This window comes from Schizosaccharomyces octosporus (genome assembly GCF_000150505.1).
Source record: "Schizosaccharomyces octosporus yFS286 unplaced genomic scaffold supercont6.2, whole genome shotgun sequence".
Taxonomy (NCBI): Eukaryota; Fungi; Ascomycota; class Schizosaccharomycetes; order Schizosaccharomycetales; family Schizosaccharomycetaceae; genus Schizosaccharomyces; species Schizosaccharomyces octosporus.
The window spans coordinates 1,844,611-1,865,894 of record NW_013185620.1 but is presented as its reverse complement, the minus strand read 5'-3'; the positions used below and the strand labels follow the sequence as shown (position 1 = coordinate 1,865,894).

Below are 21,284 nucleotides of genomic sequence, written 5' to 3'. Positions count from 1 at the left end.
TTATTATTTCCATCCTGACATTCTGAAATTTCGTTCGCCTTGCGTACCACTAGCACAAATTTTTAAAATATTTCTGAACGCAGCAATATTGTTAATATATCCCAGTTCTGAATGACAAATGGGGATTTTCATGAGCAATACTTAATACGTACGTAAATAAACAATTGTACTTACATTGTTTTAACATAAATGATTAGCTGAAAGCGGAGCGGTAATTCAGGATTATCTTGACGACTTTCTGTATACATCTTGGTACACGGGAAACCGAAACCTTGTTGAACTTGACAACTTTGGATTTCCTACTGAAGCCAATTTTACTGTAAGCTCTGATCCATTGATCGGGACTACATTTCCTCAAAGTGTTGATTTTCAGGGAATCCCTTGGGGAAATGAAGCCATTGGACCTAGAGAATATTTTCGACTCTACAGACTACATACGTATAGTTTGGCTTGTAATCACTCTGACTGGTCTCCAGATGAATTGTCTCTAGATGATGTTCGAATTTCTCCACATGATCCTTTTTTTGAGTTTCATACATTCTACAAAACCGCTTCTTTCGTAAAAAATCATTTTCATCTTTGCAAAAGTCTTGCTTTCTTTGATGAATTCTCGCTTCTTTATGTTAGTGAATTTGGTATCCAGGGACATAATTTACTGACTAAAGAAATAAGCAACGTGTTTGATCTTCGCGACAGAATTTTACAGAAAAATTCCATTAGCTGTTTGTCAGCTTCTCGACAATTGGGATGTTTTGGTACTTTAAACGGACAGTATGGTATTTTTAATCCGAAAATTCAAACTTGCAGCATTCGCAAAATGCATGATGAGTCGGTGAATCACATTGAGATTTTAAACTACAAAGACTCCGTTGTCCTTGGATGTAATGATGGGTTGGTAGCTTTGGAAAATATAGAAAAACCGGTTAAACAAATGGTTTTCAGCGGTACAGATGCTGTCAACAGTACACATCCTTCTCCTGATTTGTCGCAATTATTAATATGTTCCGATTCCAAAAATGTTCCAATTCTTGATTTTAGATCGAATCAAATAATCAATGAAATTTCTCACTATGATTCTGTCCTCACCGGAGCATGGCACCCAAATGGGCAAATACTTGCTACCGGAGGCCAGGACACCACCTTTAAAATCTGGGATTCAAGGTTTCTAAAGTTTCCCATTCGCACATTGGGAAGCCAAATGAGTGCCATCACTAATGTAATATTCTCTTCAACGGGTGAAAGTCTTGCCGCGGTTGAGCAGGCTGACTTTGTTCAAATCTACAACACCAAGACGTTTAGCGATTGCCAGATTATAGACTTTTTTGGTGAAATTTCTGGTGCCAGCTTCTCTCCTTCTGGAGACACCTTTGTTGTTGGCTTAGATGATCCGATGCTTGGTGGGATCATGGACTTTCGAAAATCTATTCCTAGTCATCTTACTTGTTTTTTCTAACAAGCGTCCTCTTCGTAATAAACGTACTGTCTAGAACTGTAAAAATAATAAATTACTGCTTGGGTTGTTTCATTATGATAACACATTAACTGTATTTAATGTCTAACTTTGAAAGATATTTAGAAAGAAAAAAACCGAACATTACAACATTAACATTAATCTAATCCAAACCCTTAATCTTCAGAGAGCCATCTCATACATCAAAAAACATAATTTATACAAAATATTAGATATATAGGGCGCTTTATTTTTCTTTTTGCTGACGGCATCTCGGGCATTGATCATCGATCTCATCCATTTGTCCATTCTCTGGTGAATCACGATAACATGATTCGTGTACACGGTGACCACATTCGAAATGTAGAAACCTATCGTTTGGATTACAGCTACCTTGGTCTTCGAGTTGACACTGAAGTTTAGTAGATGACGGACGGCTGTACGGATGATGACGAACACTTCTGCGGGCGACAGGAGTAGCCATACGAGGAGTACTAGCTCCTGATGGGACTCTACTTGTTTCTCCAGCATCACTAGTAATTGCTTCAGACGGAGTAGAAACGGAGACTTGACCAACACTATTGTCTTCGTCAATAACGCCAGCTGACTCAACGGAAGGAAGCTCAGATTGGGACGGTTCATCGTTGTTAACTGTGACCTCGGAACTTCGTTGACTTTGTGAAGGTGTTGCGTCACGTGCGGTCGACCTCTGTTGAGATTGTTCACCTGTTTGACGTACACGGTTTTCAAACTCTTCCTGAAATCTTCGAACAATCCGTTGACCCATTTCACTTAGGTGTCTTAAGCCGGTTGGAAGAACAGAAGACAAACCACTACGATTTTCATTATTTTCTAAGGAAGTACTTGCGCCAGTTGCGCCAGTCTCGGGTACATTGCGAGCTTCATTTGGTTCATCATTAGTAGATTCGGCTTCCCCGGCGTTTGTTGAATTGGCGGCAGCACCTTCAGCATTTGGTGGACGGAAGAAATAGATATGAATCATAGGATTTGCAGGGCGAGAGCCTTCGGGCCTTGCGCGATTTTCTACAGAAGGTTCCATAGTGGAAGTGCCTTCTTGTGCATTCGTATTCTCTGCGTCGCCTTCGCTGCCAGCTGAAGGCTGTCCTTCCATAGTCTGGGGCTGCTGAGCACGGTTTTGAAGATTCAACAATCCATTAGGACGAAGTAAACTTTCCAAGACAGTAGGCAAATCTCCGAGAGAAGGTAGCCCATGGAAAGTAATAAATTGATTTGTTGACTGATTTGATGGTCTACCAGGAGCATCCGATGACTCGGTGGCTTGAGGAGCATTTGGTTGACCAGGCGGAGCAAAGTTAGAAGGAATAAAAGGTGGGAAGTTAAGAATATTCGGAGGCTGAACTAGGGTTGATGGTTCAATTGGCCGAGCGGCACCAACTTCGTTGTTCTGATGCTCTGCTGGCTGAGTATTTTGATTTTCTGCATTGGAGGGAGAATCAGTCCGCATGGAGGGCAAATTACGATCCAAAGGATTAGAAAGAAAAGAATTGAAAAGGGATGTCAATGTAACAGGTGGACGAGGGAGGGGGGATCCCGACGGAGCAGGCTCAGTCGTCTGGGCGTTAGGATCAGAATCAACAGGATTTTGAGGTACTGTCTGAGGAGTCGAAGGGGAGTCAGACGCTGTCTCTGTTGGCTGGGGAGTACGATGTGGCGCGAGAACGAAGCGTATACGGTTAAAAGCAATACGAGGAGGTGCAGGTGCACCTTCATTTCCTTCGTTTGTAGGGGAGGCTTCGGTACCATCCGGACGATGTTGTTGCGCGAATGAAAAGAGAGGATTGCTACTTTCAGAAGGAGTTTGTTCGGCATTTTCTCCTGGATTTTGGGGTCGTTGGTTGGAATGGGGAATGATAAAAAGGATAGGAGGATGATTGGATCCGATAGTTTCATGTGGTACTTCCTTACGACAAAGAGGACAGCTACAATGATCTTCTAGCCAAATTTTTAGACAATTTTTGCCAAATATATGACCACAAGGCATACGAGTAGCGCTGGTTTCTTCATCTACGTTCATATCATCATAGCAAATGGGACAACTTTGGTCAGAAAGTTGTTCAGAAGAGACATCCTCGAAAGAATCCCAAGCTTCTTTCAGAGCACGTTTCACTAGAGGCTGAAATGGGTTAATAAAATTTTCATTCTCGTTTCCATCAGCGCCTCCACCACCACCTTGAGGAGCGATAATAAACATAGTACCAATTGAGAACGCCATTTGTTGATCTGGATTTTCTGGGTTACCGGTCTGGCCTTGACCGGGTTGAGACGCAGTGTCTTGAGGAGGAGGTGGTTCAGTACCATTCATTTGACTCTCATTCACGGGTTCTTCTTCCCATGGAAGTGTGGAACGATCTGTCGGGTTGTTGGAATCCATAATAAGCTATATAAGATATACAGACGGAGATGGAACAAAACTCAAAAAAAAGAAAAGAAATAATGAAGACAGGTAAAGGAGCTTCGGATAAACAAAATGATGAACTCAAGAAGCAATGAAAGTCGAAAAAAAATGGAAATAAATAAAAAAGGGATAAACGTATGCAAATTCTGGAATCAAATATGTACCTTCGCAGTTAAGGGTATATTAAATACACGTAAATGACAATTCAACTGAATGAATATATACAACAAAATGCTAGCAAGCAATCTATCCGAGTCAAAGTTGACTAAGATGGATGTTCAAACTAAAATTCAAGAAACTAAACAGGCTTGGAACAAAAAAAAAACACCTAAAAAACTCTTGAATCCTCCATCGAAAGGGCGCGCTGTCTTACTAAAAGTTCAAATAATGTGTCTCAACTATCAAGAACAAGTTTTAAGTATTTAACTCAAACAGCAGCGCTTTAACTTCGTTTATATACAAGGCAAAAGACAAAAATGGATGGAGCTTTCTTGGTTATATAGAGTGTATGATAAATCCAAATTTACGCAACAAAGGAGGAATTGGAATTTATACAAATCGCAAAAGTATTCAAAATCACCCAAAGATGTTCACTAATTCGGATTACGAAACGGAACGTACAATAGAATTTGTAAGAAAATTACGGAACGTTTACATAGTACATCTGGCCAAGGAGAGTGGCAAGGTAACAAGCTGACTTCATGAACCTGGGTTATCATACAATAATATCATCGTATACATTAAACATATCGCTTTAGTAAAATTAATACGAAATGAAGGCAATATAATAATAAAGAAAAGAGTTCATAATATCGGTTTAGGGAACAGGGAAACCAGGCTAAGGCTGTCTTATATAATTTGATGCGAGGGCTAGTAAGGAATGGAAAATAATAGAAAAGAAAGAGAAGAAAAAGAACGGTACATCTTCTTATACATACAACGGATGCGTTAAAAGTGTATATACGGAAATTTAGCCAAAAAATCGGTTCACAAAGATCCTTGACAGGAATTGGGATACATATCCAGAAGAGTTTGATTCAACAAGTTCCGTAGCCCATCGTCTTTTAGCATCTTTATCACATCGGCTGTATGCAGCAGTGTTAACAGACGTTAGGGAAACGCCTATAGCTACAAGAGAAAGCCACAAAAATTGGAAGCGAACCAAGGCTAAAATAGCCAATAGGCACCAAATTGCCGGATAAATATACAATCCATACCAAAATACTTTTTGGTCTATCTTATTTCGAGGACGATTGGGGTCAGCCGACTCAAAAATCCATATACTTTCACCATCAACACCCGTTTCATTTCTCCATCTTAATCCGACAAGCAATCGACCTGAAACGTTTTTCACCGTCCAAAGATCCATTGCCAATAGTGTAAATATTAAGATAAATAACAGCATACTAAATAGAAATTCAGGGTTAGCATACAGCAACTCATATCTTTCACATTCCAAGTTCACAACATACAAGCTAGAGGTAAATAGCATTCCTAAAATATACGCAACAATGGCACTTGTTCGAAAGAACAAAAAGAAGAAAAGAACGATTGGATGAGATGACATTTGAAACATTCTTGGTACTCGAAAAGCGTTCCTCTCTTCATCTGGTATTGCTGGTGCCTCTTGTGAATTCATTTTTTTTTTTCTCTGTAATCCTCTTTAGTCCAAGATATAAGGATAGAAGTATAAAACGAAACTCTCTGTGAGCTTGCTGATGCGTCAACCAACTCCTGGTTGTTGTTGTTTAAATACGGAGCTGCATATTCACAACGATACTCAAAAATTATTGAAACTAAGCACTTTTGCGGTACTAAATAAAACAAATGAATTCTTATATTTTGCAATTCGTAAATACATTCCAATACAGGTCAAAGTAACTATTCATAAAAGAAGTTGAAATATAAACAAATAAAGTCGTAGCAATCCATACTGTCTTGTCTAGTCTTGTCTAATCCTAATGTAGTGTAAACACATGAGCAATAGAACTCATAAGAATCACACCGATATTTGGCTTCATGAACTAAAGACGCAGTTTCGACAGTAAAAATAAAAGAGCGAATGGAAAAATAGTTATCAAAGTGATTGTAAGGTACTGCGTCTCTCAATGACCAAGGCGCATCTCAGCAGTGGAGTACCTGGTGAGTGCTTTATAGAAACTCAAATAACTGGGACTGGTAAAGATCGGATCATGAAAGATTTCACATAAACGTAATTGCCAAGGAGGGAATCCTTGTAACTTGAGGTAGGGTGAGAAAACTATTAATAGGTCGGGTTCAGGAATAACGCTTTCAGTCAACTCTTTATCAATCAAATCTTGGGTTACTTGAGCACTTGTGATTACCTTTTTCTTGGTTAAATCAGCCAGCCCACGCGTTAAGTCAATGATGGCATCTCTTCCATCTTCCTCAGCAATCAAATGAACCGTCAAATCCTTGGGTACCTGTTGCTCTTGTTCAGTGTTTGAACAGGAATTACGAACTTGTACGACACATTTTTCTCGACCAACGTAAAACGGAAGATGAGAATATATAGCCTTCTCCATGGCTTCAGGGTATCGTTTCAGGAACCCTACAGGTTGATTAGTATATTGCAAACTCGGTCATAATGAAATTAGAAATATATTCTATTCGTACCCTTTCGTTCATAAATCGTAAGCTCAGGTATAGCAGAGCAAATGCACCATGCTGCTAGTTCACATGTATCATGAATTAATCCTTCTAACCCGGTATTATCGCGGCATTCCAGTATGACAGACAAATGTCTTGGTTTCTTTTTCAATTTGACTGTATCTCTTCGAATAAGGTCACGACTACAATGATGATGGTAGAGAAAATTCAACAAATAATTGCTACCCCATGAAATCCAGTTCTCACTAGAAACGTAGACGCTAAAAGCTTTATGTATCAGCCAATAGACTAAGAAATAAAGAAGTCTACGAAACATCTTTTTTTTGATTGTTTTTCTTAATCGATGTGAGCTCTTTTTAACTTTTTATTATATCCAGCCGGATGAAATATTGCAGCAATAGAAATAAATTATAAATGGTTGAATAATTAAAAATAAGAAATTATTTCAACAGAAGTATGAGTTGCTATTGTGAAACGTATTTGTTATGATGAGGTTCGTATATGGTTAGTGCTAATAGACCCCCAATTAAACATGTAATTCTATCCTACAGGTAAAGGTAGCGTGTTGGAAGAAACACTTTTAGACCATTCGTTTAAAAAAATTAGAACAATACAATAAACTTATAGCTACAAAACAAAGATCGCTTTACTTTATCGTATAGTTCATAAAAATGCTTTTCAGCTTTTTAGCCTAAGAGATATCTCTTTTCTACATCATGAAACACACAAAAAATTGATAACATCAGTTAGAAACAAACAGACATAAAAGTTTATTAAAAGTTTTTTCAAGAAAGCAAACAAGCTGTATCTATGTGCTCTAGTCACTATCAGAATATTCTTCACCACTTTCGGCGTACTTAACAGGTGCTCTGCAATCATGTTAGTGATTTCTCTTTTGATTTCGCTGACTCGTAGTATTTTCAACGTACCTGCTTGAACGTTTTGGGCGCTCTGAAGCAATCGTTTTCTTAGGAGACTTTACGCTTGAGTCACCGTCATCCAATTCTCCTTCTTCTTCTTCTTCTTCTTCTTCATCATCGTTTTCTGGAGGAAGCTCGTCTTCCTCTTCATCATCATTTATCTCTTCCTCCTCTTCATCGCTCACGATCTCAAGCTTTGGTTTTTTGATGTTTTTCTTTGATGAATTTGGTTCATCTTTTTTAGAAGAAGTTTTAGGACTATGCTTTCGCTTTCCTTTGACTTCTTCCAGAGGTGCTTCTTCTTCCTCTGTGGTCAAATTATCTTTTGTATCTTCCTCTTCATTCTCGTCATCTTCCGGTGCCATGGAACGTGAAGCTTGGACGTCTTCATCATCAACATGACCCTGTTTAAAAGCTCTTATTATTTTTTGCTGAACCTCCTCATCTTCTATTTCATCAAAACCGTCAAGATTGTCGACAATATTTCCTTCCAATTTGGTTTCTACATTTTGAATAACGCGTTCAGTAACACAACCCCAGTGTCTCCACATCCAACTTTGAAAGCGACCAGAATCAACAAACGAGCCAAACCTGAGTTGTCCTCGCTCGATCTTTGACCTGAAGACTATGTTAGCGTATGTTCCATTCAAAGATGATAGTATGGAGTCTTCAGTCAAGCTTCACTTGACCATGAATCTTCCAATGAAAAAAAAAAAAAATCTATAAAAAGAATGCATTACCTTCCGCAAAGGTTACTCTTGCAACCTGCTCTGCCAGTTTTAGCGATTTCTATACGTTAGCACTAGCAAACTTGAGACTTTTGAAAAAATTAACAATAATAGCATAAGAAATGAGATGCAGAAGCGCAATTCATTGCGACAACCTCATTACTACTCATCAGCATTCAACTTCATACCAACACGATAGCCTCCACCGCCTTCAGCCATAATAAAATGTGTATATTAAAACGTAATAAATTTGGAATAAACTAATACTCTGCTTTTAAGATACTTTGGACAACTGTTGCCAGGTATTATTTTTGATTTTATAAACAGGAAGGAAGTAGTGTCATCATATGGCATATGAGTAGGAGCAGTCAAATATGTAGGAACGTATGAAACATTGAATAATTAGACAAAAAAATAAATAAATAAATAAGTTAGATCGAAATTCTTTCAAAAATAAAAATAAAAAGATTCCGACTTGCTGTTATAAAGTGAATGTAAATCACTCGGGTACCAAAGGAAGAGTCACCCAAAATGGAACCTGAAAGTACTAAATGTGAAGCAACGAAAGTGAAATGATGCACGCTAATAAAGATTCACAAAACACTCACTGTGCAGGATGGGTTATATAAGAAGCCTCTCCAGTTGTAAAAGTAACGTTCATCCTTTTATAGACGAATGAGTGCATTAATATTTTGTAGACGAAGAAGAAGAGGGTGTTGTTTTTCTATGATGCTGTTCATAAGCTACAGACGAATTGCGAGGAGTTGCTTCTTGCACACGAACAATAGGAATTGATCTAAAAGGTTCCATTGCTGTTAGTAAACTTTTATTGATAAGGAATTGAAGAATAAAACATACATGGTTCTTCGTTTCAGCAACCGTTGAAAGAAGTGACTTATAGGAAAGCAACAACTAATGTCAGAATTTGGCAAACTATTTGGAGACGAAGACATGGAGCAATTGTTTTCATATCTTTAGAAATACTTTAGTGAAATAACTGAAATGTTCTTCGCCAACCGACAATGGATATTTTTGTTTCGGCTGACTGTTGTTGTCTGTCTATGAACGACTCTTTAAAGGAAAAATATATTTGATTCTGTTCTTTTATTATAATTTTTAGGGTTATCTGACTGCGCCTTTAAGCCAATTCGTCTGAAGCTGGGTAATGCACAGTGGGCTGTTGAAGATGGAATCACCCTATGCCTCATAGAATTCTATCAATGACAATAGATGAAAGACAAATGAAGATATCTACATTAAACAAAAAAAAATAGTTGAATAAAAACTTTCAGAGTTTATTTATTATAGAAGGTTTTCGTGGTTAACCCACTTTTGCATACTCAAACGAACGTTTACAAAAGAGAGGCTTGAACGAATAAAATAATGATAAAAAGTAAAACAAGATTTGTAGTCAATATTGACAGAACCTACACTTAGTTTCTATCAAATTGTTTAGAAGAGTATGGTAGCTCTTCGATAAAAGTCAAACTAGTAGCATTAAAATGAAAAGAAGTTGATCTTTATTCTAAGACCATCATTAAGCAAATCTAAAAATAATACAAACATTATCTGGATCTGAGAAAGGCTTGTAGTTTTGAAATTGATAATTTCAAATTCCGGGTATATCTGAACATGCATGCCTGAATACATTATACATTGAGTCCTTTAAATTTGAAAGCATTCTATCAATATCATTTCTTAAATTACCTTCTTTGTTCAAGAACCCGTAACAAATCAAGGATTTGGGAAAAGCTCATTGAAAATCATCAAGTGAAAAAACGCCAATAAATTAAGACAACAAACAAGAAAACAATGATGGAAACAGGTCCATATTGCTTCCATAAAGCTTCCAAGTTGACACGGCGAGCAGCCTTTTTGTATTTAGCGCTTGAAAACCGTAAATCAGAACTTAAGTCGCTCATTTTTTCCAAGGAATCGCCTCGATAGAGTAAGTCTTCAATATTTTTTGTCATGACTCTCGTAACATCCTTTAATTCTGTATTTAGCTTGTCCAAGTTGTCATTTGCACGAGGTGTATTATAAACACGCTTGGATTTCTGCATGAAAATATCTGTACGTATGAAGTTAGCCTTCTGTTCCATTCTTATCATGTCAAACTTGAACTTACCAAACTGTACGAACGCAAAGGGGCGCAAGCCTGGCTGTAAGGCTTCTTCGCCGTATGTGCCCCAAAATTCAACTGCTAGTTCTTCTAAATAAGAAAATGCAAGCTTCCGAGGATAGGAGCGGTCACAAATGCAAAGATACGAAATTCCATGGTCGATAACATAGCTAAACAGAGTTAATAACCAATTTCTTATACTGCAAGCATCGTGCAGTCTACGATAGGTACTCACTGAAATGAATAGTCACCAGCTTCAATGGAAGCTTGTCTTTCGGATGAAGGTGTTAATCTCTTAAGAATTAATTTCGCCTGTTTTTTATGGCTCTCTAGTTTCCTTTCTGTTGATTCATCATCCACACTTGCCGCCAATGGCAGACCTACGAAAAGTATTAGCTTCCAATTCAAGTTACGCTCAAAAAATTAAAGATAAAGCAATTGAAAAGCAAATTCAACACCAAGATTCCGCCTTAAATGACAATCTCTGAAGGAAGAAGTGTCGGCAACACTCAAGACTACAATCTAAACCTTCCCAAACAGACCATACTAAAACGTTCTCTTTCTTTTCGTACTTACCATCCAGTCGTGTCACGCTTGTTGATTTGACCATCTTCTACTATAGCGTGTTTCTGGTTATAAAATAAAATCTACCTTGGCTTGAGAGACCTTGGCGAGAGTAAAACAACCAAAGAATGTGCCCATGGTGCCAAAATAACATGATTTACAGATTTCGTTATGTAACTTTAGGAGAGTCTTTATCCCTCGTATTAGTACCTTAAATAACATTGAATTGTAATTTTAGTTATATTCTACTCAGAATAATCACTATATTACTAAATGGAGGGACATATAATACAAGTCAAGAAAGTGAATAGAAACAGTAGCAAAGCTGGTCTAGCAAAAACAGTATTATTCATGGATCCTAACGAGGATACCGAGTGGTAAGTCAAAAAGGTTACATTTATAGAAAAATTAATGTATAAGGAACGACATTTTACGTTCGAAAGGTATCTTGCCAGAAAAAGAACCAGATGTGGACGATGTGCTAGACGACGCATTGGTAGATGCCAAAGAGCTCGCACACGAAAATCGGTTAGAAAAGAAAACATTAGACGAACTTGATGAATTAGAAGATGAAGAGGATGATGAGTTCTTACAGATCTATCGAAACAAACGGATTGAGGAATGGAAACAGAGAATGTCAAAAGCGAAATATGGCGCCGTTTACCCAATTTCCAAGCCTGAATACACCAAAGAGGTTACAGAAGATAGTAAAAACGTCTTCGTAGTCGTACACATGTTTCAAGATTCGTAAGTGTCTTATACTGTCTCTTGGCAAATTGTTGCGGAAATGGTTTTGCTAACTTCTATCTAGTATTCCTGCTTGTAAACTCTTAAACGGTATTCTTGAGCGTTTAGCTCCCATGTACCCTCAAATCAAGTTTGTGAAAATTGCCGGTAAACAAGCTGTCGAAAATTATCCAGACATCATGATGCCTACCCTGCTTGTGTATGGTCACGGCGATTTACAGCAGCAATTTTTGACTTTAACAACTTTAGGTGGTATGGGAACTACTGTTTATGATGTAGCTAAGGCATTGGTTCATGCTGGCGCGCTTAAGGAGGAAGATATAGCTCCTCTTCGTGAAGCCAGTTCTCTGAACTTTGAATCTGGTCGTCGTGCCAATGAGGCTGACGAAGAAGAAGATTTTGATGATTTCGATTAATCTAGATAAAAAATATGATTTGCATTCTTTTTTTTTTGTGTGTGTAATTCAAGCTTACAATACATTTTGGTCCACTCTGAATTAATATGAACTGTGAAGAAGCAGCTTTATGAATTTCTTTACATTTTCATATTCCAAGTAGAATATCAATATGCAAATAGAATAGTATATATATGCGATAAAAGATTTTCACCTTGCCTTGCTTGAGCTACCCATCTAACTAAAAGATGAAGATACCCCCATATACAGGTGTCTCAAAATATGCTATTAATCAGGTAATAAGATTCATCCAAAAGTAAGAATACCCTTACAAGAATAAAATCAGCACGCACTCTCACATTGAAATCACGCATCCAGTTTTTAATTAACGATTCTCTTCATGTTTACTGAACGCTATGGAAATTATCAAAATTATTACTCTATGCGAGGTGATGGATCCATATTAGATTCTCGTCTTGAAGCTTTACCAAAAGATTTATTTGAAAACACTTCTGTTTTAGATGTTGGTTGTAATAACGGCACGATTACTACTCAGGTCGCGTCTTTATTTAGCGTCAAGTACGCTTTAGGAATTGACATAGACTCAATTTTAATTAAGAAAGCAGAGAAACACCTAGAGTTTGTTGCTTCCAGGATCGGTCCTTCGAATGATGACTGTCCGATGATTTCAAGATACAATTTTTACCCAATATCTAGTATAAAGAAATTTTCAAGGATTCAAACAAAGTTTCAAGAACCGTTGAATGAAGAAGGGTTTCCTCATAACGTGCAGTTTCAAGCTGTGGATATCCAAAAATGGTATCCCAAAAAGCGCTTTCAAACGATTTTGGCCCTTTCCGTTACCAAGTGGATTCATTTAAATGGACTAGACGAAGGCCTTTTAAATTTTTTTAAGAATATGCATGCGGCACTGGAAACGGACGGTGCGCTAATCATAGAGCCTCAGTCATGGGATTCGTATCTTAAAGCAGCTAAAAAGAATATTGTAAGACAACCTTTTGCATTAAGACATAACTAACAAAATAGATTTTTGAGAGATCACTGTCAAAAATTCGCATACGCCCTGAAAACTTCCCTGAAATTTTAGAGCAAACCGGATTTCATCTTCAGAATGTTATAAGTTCGGAAGACGCAAAACCGAAAAACGTTGAGCGAAAAGGGTATTTGAAAAGAGATTTATTTTTATATAGGAAAAAAAGAAATTCTTAGGTGAAATTGTAATAGTTGCTCATGGAGAATCGTTTGGGAATATTCGTAGCATCAAGACATGACTAAACTTCTATTACGTTTTCTATTTATTTCTAGTATTTATTGAGTTCAAAACTTAAAAGAAATAAGGCGTAACTTAGATTTGCCCTTTAATATCAACGACTGCATGCTTTTTCTTGACGGCATCAAACTTGTCAATGCTTTCTTTCATTAACACACGTTCTGGGTCATTTGGGTCAAACACAGACTGACATTCGAGAAGAAAGTTTCTACATTCATCCATGTCTTCAAAAGCTAGCGTATTGGCAATAAATTCAACAGAAACGGAGGGGCGGTAAGCCTTTGAAATGGTGTACATGGCATTGACCCGTTCTCTTTCGACAAAAAGATCCATCAAATAACCCCCCATGTTGGGAGCAGTTAGATATAATTGAAAGAACCTGTAATAATCAGAAGTAGCGATTGCTGATCTGACTTCTAGAGCGTGCTGAACAGCAGGATTCTTTTTTTCTTCATCTTCCAAATTTGCCAAAAGACTATTCATTTCTATAGTGCGTAAGAAAAAGAAGTAAAATAAACCACTTACCTGATCTGTTTCTCGTATAAAGTATGTAAAGAATTCTGTACGCTAAGAATTCTTTGACTTTTCCAGGGATGTCAAATCCATACAAATGGAACAGTTGAGTCTGGCATTGATTATATTCACCAATATCACCCTAAATGAATGTTAGTAAAAGACATTAAATCGAATGTACCTTTTCTAAAGCTATTCGGGCATGAATTTCATAAACCAATACGGAAAAATCATTTTGAATCCTTTGGACAGTTAGATCTTGTCTGAGACTTTTGAATTGGTCACAGATATACGCGTAGTTTTTCTCTTCTTTCCATTTCTTTTTCAGCAACTCCAGCGTTTGTTTTAGTATCGGAAGCGGTCGAATGGTATTAGGGTCAGGATCTGAGGTTAAACGGAGGTATCTTTTTTCCAAATTAGTGGATCTTCCAACAATTGCACCGTCGTTAACAGACTTCTCAGGTTCCACTGGAGTTGATGGGGTAGATGAGCGCTCATCTGCAAGAAACCTACGTTTTCTCTTCTCTTTTTTTGCTCGTTCTGTTTGATCGCCAGAGAAAGAAACATTACTTGATTGATCCAGCTTACGTTTCTTGTCGTCCTGCATCTGATCCTGAATTGCAGTTAATTTTCGTAAAGCATCCAAGTTCATAGTCGACCAATCTATATTCCATATATTTCCATTTTCATATTGACGAGAAATCAAGACCTTAACTTCGTCCTGCAACCCAACATGATTGTTTTCTTCAGCATCTTGGATACATTTACCTATAAACTCTTTCAACGAGTCAGGCCACGGATTACTTTCCGTATCCTTTTGCATGCTTAATGGATTCAGGCATAAAATAATATTATGACCTTCCTTAACTGGAAACTGCAAAGAAGCAAAGGTGCTGGGGATATACGTACGTAGCTTTGGTACACGCTAAACGTTCAAACGAGCAGATCAAAAACTTTTTGACGGACAATTTTAATTGAATTTTATTTCAGCTAAAATATGAATTAATAAACAAAATTATTGAACAGTGAAGATCATGAATTTATTCGTTTTACTATCCCAGATGGCAAAAACAAATTATTAGGGTATCGCTACGCGAATGTTGGTAAAGTGATTGAAACTTGTTTTGACTAAAAGTAAGGTAAACACGAGAAGGTTTGTTTTATCTGGTTAAAAAGGAAAAAACGATAAAGGTGCGAGTTGAAAAAGGCATTGACCTCTTCTAGCAATCCCTAGATCTCTCTACTGTCAAGAAAAAAGGTACCTTTAATGGAAAGACAACAGGTGATCGATAGCTTTCGAAAACTACTTCCTGAAGAAGAGGAATACAATGATAGACTTTTGAGCCTAGCGGAATCGTTTTTAGCCTGGTCGAGATCCAAAGTTGTGTTGAAAGCAACAGAGGAGCCTTGTAGACCCTACATGGCGGCACATTTAGCATGTGAGGTGTAAGTTTATTTAATTGTATGAAACAGAAAACTAATTCGGGAAAGTATGAAAGGAAGACTCGATTTAGAAGTCCATGTTACTGCAACCCCAATTCCTAAAAAGAAATACGAAAAGCAGTTTACGTATTTTCAAGAAGAACTGCGTCCTTTGACAAAAGATTTGTATGCTCAGCATGATATAATGAACGATGTTCCATTCTTATGTACAAGGATGGGCAGTCTTTCAGCAATTCCTTACGTGAAGGAGTTGGTGAAAACAACTTTGGTGGAGAACATGAGAATAGAACATATGAAGGGTGTACTAATAGCCGCATATCTAATTGTATCTGCTAAAATGAGCGGAAAAGACGAGTTGCGCGTCAACCATGCTGAAAGGAAAGCGGCTCAAGTGATTCTTCAGGACACAAATTCTATATCACAAATTCAATATTGGATGCAGTTGTTGTCTGAGTCCCTAGTGTTTCATCAAATGCCATTGAATGCTATGGAAGGTTATGAAGTCCAAAAGCAGCGGACAAAGCCATGGAGTGGAATTGCGAGTATGGTTCAAATCAATTATGAAAAGAGGCTTAAAAGTTATCCATCATGGAAAGCTAGTATCTACGAACAGTTAGAGCAATTGAGCCAGCCAAGTATTGAGAAATGACAACTAACCAGATTTATAACACGCTGTTGATACGACATATAAAACAAGAAAACTGGGAAAATTAGAGTATATGTGTTTATGAATTAAATTTATTTTTTTCTATAACTTATTTTCGTGCAGGCCGTAACTAGATGCTTTATTATGCTTTCGAGATTGTCCATTGCATATCGGAAATGGAAACCTCCGATCCAGCATTTTCATCATAATCATACCAGTCGTCTTCTAATTCTATTTCTGTAAATTGGGTGCCATTAGCTTCTCCTTTGGCAACCCATTCGCCGTCGGGGACAAACTTGACGAGTTCGCAGCCTCGACACTCCAATTCTAATAGACGTTGTTGGCTTTGGGAATTCGTGTAAGGATGAAAGCGACTGACAATGGCTACAAAAAAAGACATTAGTAAATTTTTCCGAAGTAGAAACATCAAGACCTCTCAAGTCATCAAGTTCTAAACTAAGCGGCACTCGATGTTAACACTTATTCCATACAGATAGTACTTGTTCTCTATATCGGGTTAGCATTAACGTTTTCATAAAAAGAGAAGAAGGAAAAAACAAAGTATGACTTGTAACACTTTAAAAAGCAGATGTTTTTGGACTATATCATACCTTGCAATTTTTACATGTCCAAATCAAGTTGGCTTCTCCCTTGCTTCCAGGAATGTCGTGAACTTCGGATCGACAGATACCGATAGGGTTTTCGTGAATGTCATGACAAGATCCACATTCAACTTCAAACATGTAATAGAAGGCCTCTTCTTCCTTTGGGCTTAAGTTAGAAACGCCAACGAGTTCAGCCTGAAGATTCAATGCAAACTTGACCATTTTATAAAGTTATAAAGAATAAGACTTCCTAATAAACGTCCAAACTGGTTGACAAGTTGGAATTCTGTTTTTGTTAACCGAACTGAAAATTTGTTTCATACTTATGTAGCCTGTATAGTTGGCAAATCTCTAAGTAACAAGGAAGTGACGAATATATTTGACAAAAAACGAGGAAATAGATATTTAGTTTGGCGAGTAAAGAAGAATTCCTGAATGCTTTCAGTTTGTCAATTCTTAAATGCTGCATGCTTTTTTTAGAGAGAATTTTTACCGATTGCCAAAACATCCCGTCAAAAGTGTTTACAGCATTCTTTAATGATTTGACCCTACTGTACTATACAGATAATTAGATCTTGCAAAACAAAAGAAAAAGAGTAATGAGAGAGACCCATTTGGTCCTTAAATTCGAGCTCTTTTCATTCCAAGCTTCGAAAAATGAATTCGCTAGCCAAAATTAAAGATTTCTGAAGAATATAATAGCGATAGACTGCTATAAATTAATAAATGAAAAGTTAACATCAATTATTGAATGTTTATAGTTCAGGCCAAACGGATAAATGAAAACCTTGAATCCATGTATATGCAGATGAGTCTGTGAAGCAATCGGAGAGAAATGGAACGCTACCCATAGTAAGTCGCATTAGCTTTAGATAATCTCAATTGTACATTATACGTATGGATGGACATTCCATTATTACTTGGCCTTGTGTTCCCGCCTACTTCATCAAGGCTTGATTCGTTGACTGTTTGTCATTCTACTCAGAAGAATTCACAAGTTGCTTAGACCAATTCATCAAATTTTATTTCATCTTAATTCATTGAAGCATCAATGTCCATAAAATTCCATTCTTTCTCTAGATCCTTAATATAGCTAGCTTATCCACGGCTTCTTTCATCAACTTTTCGTATGTTCTCGGCTATTATTATATTGGTAAGCGAATTCCAGCGTATAATAATAGAACGTTAATTTGCCTCTTCTTACCAATGTATACACACCAAAACGTATCTCCTTACTAAGAAGTACGATGTTACTTGATTCACTACCACTTGACATCTACCATTGATTTTGCTTTTTACAAACATCCAACTCATTTGAAAGGGAACGGTTAACAAGAATTTATTTATCTATTTTAAAATTGTATTTTTTCTTTTTAATTTTATAATCCTCGAAACCTTTCTCTTTTTGACACGTTGGAAGCTGAACCCATTTCAAGTTTGCCATCTCTTGTGAAATCAGCTATTTGCGTGCGTGCTACTCAAACAACTGAAGCATAGTTGCTTGATTTCTTTTTTTATCTAATAAAAAGATAAAACTGGTCTCTCCTTGCACGCGCTTCTCTTCGGGTTTTGTTTTAGTACACGTAATCACTTCTTCGCAGCGTTATTGAGGTTAATTCTTTACGTTGCCTTTCTTTTTTCTGCTTTTTATTTTTAGATAAATCTACTGTAGGAACCTTTCTTCTTCGTCTGTGTTCCTTAGCTTAGAAGTCGCCTGTAACTTGCCGAGACAGTGATATTTTCCATTGTGGGTTACTTCTTCGTTTTAAGGACTTTAGGAGGTTTGCTCCAGTATTGTTTTTGAAATTTTGTTTCGTTCATAGAGTTCTTTTGAAATCGGATCTCTTGTGTGTTTCCCTTTCGAAGTCAAGTTGACATATACTTTTCTTCTCTCTTACCAATTCGGTACGGAATAATCCAGTTTATCCGTTGTTGAACCGTTCGGCTCGTATACCAATAGGGCGAATAAGAAACGGATATTTGTTACGTAGTGTTCCGGTTTGTTTGTTTACATCTTGCTCTAACGCGGTTAACTTCTCAGGATTAGAACAATTCGAAAAAATTAACGAATTTCCTTCTTTTCCTATCTAAAAAGCTTTCGCTTGTCACTGTTTTTCTATTTTTTCTTCTTCGTTTCAGTGTCGCCAATTTGCATTCACAATTTCCTATTCCAGGTGATCTACCACCTATTCCTCAACCAGCTGTAGTTCATATGAAGGGTGAATTGAATATTCCTTCGCTGAGTCGATTTGGGAAATCGATTTCGGCTTCTTTACATCACCAAAATGACCCTTCAAATGAGGATAACGATACGGGTTCTCAAATTCGTGGCTCATCTAACAGCGGTTTAGGCCGTAGAAACTCCATTTTTAGTATCAACTCCTCGAATGGTTTTGGTTCTTTGTCTGGCAATCGTTCAACCAAGCAGTCCGCTGTACGACCTCCTCCTCTTGCCAGTTCCCCGGATGAAGCTACAATTGCTTTTTCAAACAATAACTCCTCAACTGTTTCTACACCCGTAAATAATACAATGCCTACCAAACCTCCCTTAACTTGGAGTCCTTCTTCAGCGAACCTTTTTGGGACTTCCCGTGTCACTTCTATAATTGGAAACAATGTTTCAGAAATCGTTCCTCCTGTCATCAAGAAAGCTATTGCTTCCTCACATGGTGGTGGTATGTCACTTTCCATTGTTTTATTAGAACCCGTTTTGTACCTTTCCGGATATGACCTCAATGAGTGCCAAAATGAGAATCCTGTCATTTTGCGTGGTGCCTTGGTACTACGTGTCGCCAAGCCAGCAAACATTCGTGGCATTTCTTTGTCGTTTGGTGGCCGTTCTAGGACAGAATGGCCTGAAGGCATTCCGGTCAAAGGACACGAAACTTATGAGGATAAAATTATCATTTGCCACCATTGGAATTTCTACAATCCAAATATGAAAGATGCCGATGCTCCTCAGCATGGAGCTGACGTTGCCCGTCTCGTTGGTCAGCACGTTTCTCTCCCATCTTCCTCTGCTGCTGGTCTTCGAGGCTATAGTGTTTTTGCACCTGGTGAGTATACTTATAATTTTGATTTAGCAATTCCAAATTGCTTTCCCGAATCGGTAGAGGCCAAATTGGGTTGGGTACGCTATTTTTTGGAAGCTACAGTTGAAAGATTTGGTACATTTAAGAGTAATTTGAATGGTCGGACGCCAGTTCAACTGGTTCGTACACCATCACCTGCTAGTTTATCTTCCAGTGAATTAATTAATATTTCGAGAGATTGGGACGAGCGGTTACATTACGAGCTACAAGTCTCTGGTAAGTCTTTTCGTCTTGGTGAGACTGTACCTATCACTTTTAAGTTTTTATTGCTTGACAAAGTCCGACTGTACAAATTGTCCTTGTCTGTTGTCGAAACTGCTGAATATTGGTGCCGCAGCAGGAAGTTCCACCGAGTCGATCCAAAACGCCGTGTGCTTTTGACGGAACGTTCTGTCAAACAACACCAGAACATAGATAGTTTATTCTCTATTCCCGATGAAGGCGATGGCATATCGAGTGCCATTTTTAATTTCGACGTAAAACTTCCTACGTGTTTAGTAAAAGAGCGGGACAGGTTGACGTTCGATACCACTTATAAGTACATAAAGATTCGACACAGGCTTAAAGCTCTTCTGGTTTTGTCTGTTGAAAATGAGAATAATCCGGATAAAAGGAAGTATTTTGAAATTAACATAGAAACTCCTATACGCATCTTGTCTTGTCGGTGTGTAAAAGATTCTACTCTATTACCCCCCTATGAACAAGCTCACCGGGATAGTCAGGTGTTGCTACCATGTCCTTGTCGTTTAGATGCTACTCAGGTTGAACCTACTGAAATCACCCCCTTCACAACGCAGACCGTTTTAGCAAGCTCTTCTGATGGTAGTTCTCGTAAGCCTGCTCGTCCAGAATTATTTCGAATTCCATCAACGAATCCACCTCCCTTTGATGAAGATGTTTGTCCTCCGCCTTGCGAAACTCCTCTCCCTAATTATGACGAACTATTTGATGCTCTTAGTTCTATAAATATTCAAGATTGTGAAACGGATCTTGCTAATGACGACACGATACTGAATAATCGTAACAGAAGAACGCAAGTTACGACCAGTAATAGTACCAGGGTGCCTCGTAGACATTTGTCACGAACTGCTAGTCGCAGCTTTGATGTACATCGTTAGTTTCGATGTCGGATGATCGAACCGCAAAATGTGTAACTTCCGATGTTAAACTTGGGTTTCCTTTTGGTTAAAAATGATGATATGTGGTGACATGTTTGGGTATACCAGCTGGGCTGGTTCTACTGCTACCAGGTTGGATGATATTTAGTTGGTTACATTTTCAACATTGACTTTTTTATGGTCTTAGATTGAAATCGTTGCTTGGGCACATATAAACGGCTGCGTCATTGGAAATACAGTTAAAAAAGAGATTATATGACCGTCAAAAAGCACGTTATTTGTTTTATATATTTACTATTCTTTTTGTTCATGATAATATTATTCCGTAAATCATGATATACTAGATATGTTCGTATAATTGTTATCGTTTACCAGTGGGAAATATTTAATTTTAGTGATAATCATTTAGAACAGCTCTGGAAAATGAAAAATTGTCTTGTGTTTATGGTTATAATTACTTGCTATTGTTTAGGTAGATAAGTGTGTAGAACTTCTGTTTGTTTGGTTGTTTATTTATTATATGAAATATGTGATAGCAAGCCATGACGTATGCCATTTATTTACAAACATGACCAGATGAGC

At 37.6% G+C, this 21,284-nt stretch overlaps 13 protein-coding genes across 13 annotated transcripts; 5 read left to right on the top strand and 8 right to left on the bottom strand.

The window, feature by feature from the left end:
• Positions 1 to 5: 5 nt before the first annotated feature.
• On the top strand, positions 6 to 1,535 carry SOCG_00274 (WD40/YVTN repeat-like protein). The gene is made up of 2 exons (XM_013162694.1): positions 6 to 148; positions 198 to 1,535. Exons 1-2 carry the CDS (start codon positions 112 to 114, stop codon positions 1,451 to 1,453), a joined length of 1,293 nt encoding a protein of 430 aa, XP_013018148.1. The 5' UTR covers positions 6 to 111; the 3' UTR covers positions 1,454 to 1,535.
• SOCG_00273 (sir antagonist) lies at positions 1,499 to 4,663 on the bottom strand. The gene has a single exon (XM_013162693.1). It carries the CDS (start codon positions 3,861 to 3,863, stop codon positions 1,698 to 1,700), a length of 2,166 nt encoding a protein of 721 aa, XP_013018147.1. The 5' UTR covers positions 3,864 to 4,663; the 3' UTR covers positions 1,499 to 1,697.
• SOCG_00272 (transporter Tvp23) lies at positions 4,597 to 5,716 on the bottom strand. The gene is made up of 2 exons (XM_013162692.1): positions 5,360 to 5,716; positions 4,597 to 5,293 (listed from the first exon to the last, which is right to left on the bottom strand). Exons 1-2 carry the CDS (start codon positions 5,524 to 5,526, stop codon positions 4,858 to 4,860), a joined length of 603 nt encoding a protein of 200 aa, XP_013018146.1. The 5' UTR covers positions 5,527 to 5,716; the 3' UTR covers positions 4,597 to 4,857.
• Positions 5,671 to 7,076, bottom strand: SOCG_00271 (di-trans,poly-cis-decaprenylcistransferase). Its single transcript, XM_013162691.1, has 2 exons — positions 6,525 to 7,076; positions 5,671 to 6,459 (listed from the first exon to the last, which is right to left on the bottom strand). The coding sequence occupies exons 1-2, from the start codon at positions 6,832 to 6,834 to the stop codon at positions 5,993 to 5,995; spliced, it is 777 nt and encodes a 258-aa protein (XP_013018145.1). The 5' UTR covers positions 6,835 to 7,076; the 3' UTR covers positions 5,671 to 5,992.
• A 175-nt stretch (positions 7,077 to 7,251) lies between these two features.
• Positions 7,252 to 8,506, bottom strand: SOCG_00270 (zf-PARP type zinc finger protein). The gene is made up of 4 exons (XM_013162690.1): positions 8,355 to 8,506; positions 8,179 to 8,227; positions 7,448 to 8,056; positions 7,252 to 7,387 (listed from the first exon to the last, which is right to left on the bottom strand). The coding sequence occupies exons 1-4, from the start codon at positions 8,383 to 8,385 to the stop codon at positions 7,336 to 7,338; spliced, it is 741 nt and encodes a 246-aa protein (XP_013018144.1). The 5' UTR covers positions 8,386 to 8,506; the 3' UTR covers positions 7,252 to 7,335.
• SOCG_00269 (uncharacterized protein) lies at positions 8,440 to 9,297 on the bottom strand. The gene is made up of 2 exons (XM_013162689.1): positions 9,025 to 9,297; positions 8,440 to 8,962 (listed from the first exon to the last, which is right to left on the bottom strand). Exons 1-2 carry the CDS (start codon positions 9,117 to 9,119, stop codon positions 8,851 to 8,853), a joined length of 207 nt encoding a protein of 68 aa, XP_013018143.1. The 5' UTR covers positions 9,120 to 9,297; the 3' UTR covers positions 8,440 to 8,850.
• Positions 9,298 to 9,631: 334 nt separating this feature from the next.
• SOCG_00268 (SNARE Sec22) lies at positions 9,632 to 10,981 on the bottom strand. Its single transcript, XM_013162688.1, has 4 exons — positions 10,865 to 10,981; positions 10,524 to 10,668; positions 10,295 to 10,458; positions 9,632 to 10,237 (listed from the first exon to the last, which is right to left on the bottom strand). The coding sequence occupies exons 1-4, from the start codon at positions 10,896 to 10,898 to the stop codon at positions 9,933 to 9,935; spliced, it is 648 nt and encodes a 215-aa protein (XP_013018142.1). The 5' UTR covers positions 10,899 to 10,981; the 3' UTR covers positions 9,632 to 9,932.
• SOCG_00265 (nuclear export factor) lies at positions 10,919 to 15,957 on the bottom strand. The gene is made up of 4 exons (XM_013162685.1): positions 15,899 to 15,957; positions 13,980 to 15,844; positions 13,811 to 13,940; positions 10,919 to 13,770 (listed from the first exon to the last, which is right to left on the bottom strand). The coding sequence occupies exons 2-4, from the start codon at positions 14,619 to 14,621 to the stop codon at positions 13,361 to 13,363; spliced, it is 1,182 nt and encodes a 393-aa protein (XP_013018139.1). The 5' UTR covers positions 14,622 to 15,844; positions 15,899 to 15,957; the 3' UTR covers positions 10,919 to 13,360.
• On the top strand, positions 11,142 to 12,090 carry SOCG_00267 (phosducin family protein). Its single transcript, XM_013162687.1, has 3 exons — positions 11,142 to 11,229; positions 11,273 to 11,599; positions 11,664 to 12,090. Exons 1-3 carry the CDS (start codon positions 11,204 to 11,206, stop codon positions 12,013 to 12,015), a joined length of 705 nt encoding a protein of 234 aa, XP_013018141.1. The 5' UTR covers positions 11,142 to 11,203; the 3' UTR covers positions 12,016 to 12,090.
• Positions 12,090 to 13,887, top strand: SOCG_00266 (Bin3 family protein). Its single transcript, XM_013162686.1, has 2 exons — positions 12,090 to 13,000; positions 13,042 to 13,887. The coding sequence occupies exons 1-2, from the start codon at positions 12,395 to 12,397 to the stop codon at positions 13,222 to 13,224; spliced, it is 789 nt and encodes a 262-aa protein (XP_013018140.1). The 5' UTR covers positions 12,090 to 12,394; the 3' UTR covers positions 13,225 to 13,887.
• Positions 13,830 to 15,995, top strand: SOCG_00264 (origin recognition complex subunit Orc6). The gene is made up of 2 exons (XM_013162684.1): positions 13,830 to 15,244; positions 15,290 to 15,995. The coding sequence occupies exons 1-2, from the start codon at positions 15,066 to 15,068 to the stop codon at positions 15,888 to 15,890; spliced, it is 780 nt and encodes a 259-aa protein (XP_013018138.1). The 5' UTR covers positions 13,830 to 15,065; the 3' UTR covers positions 15,891 to 15,995.
• SOCG_00263 (DUF866 domain-containing protein) lies at positions 15,906 to 17,676 on the bottom strand. The gene is made up of 3 exons (XM_013162683.1): positions 16,499 to 17,676; positions 16,379 to 16,394; positions 15,906 to 16,271 (listed from the first exon to the last, which is right to left on the bottom strand). Exons 1-3 carry the CDS (start codon positions 16,712 to 16,714, stop codon positions 16,030 to 16,032), a joined length of 474 nt encoding a protein of 157 aa, XP_013018137.1. The 5' UTR covers positions 16,715 to 17,676; the 3' UTR covers positions 15,906 to 16,029.
• SOCG_00262 (arrestin Aly1) lies at positions 17,676 to 21,153 on the top strand. The gene has a single exon (XM_013162682.1). It carries the CDS (start codon positions 18,705 to 18,707, stop codon positions 20,700 to 20,702), a length of 1,998 nt encoding a protein of 665 aa, XP_013018136.1. The 5' UTR covers positions 17,676 to 18,704; the 3' UTR covers positions 20,703 to 21,153.
• Positions 21,154 to 21,284: the final 131 nt, after the last annotated feature.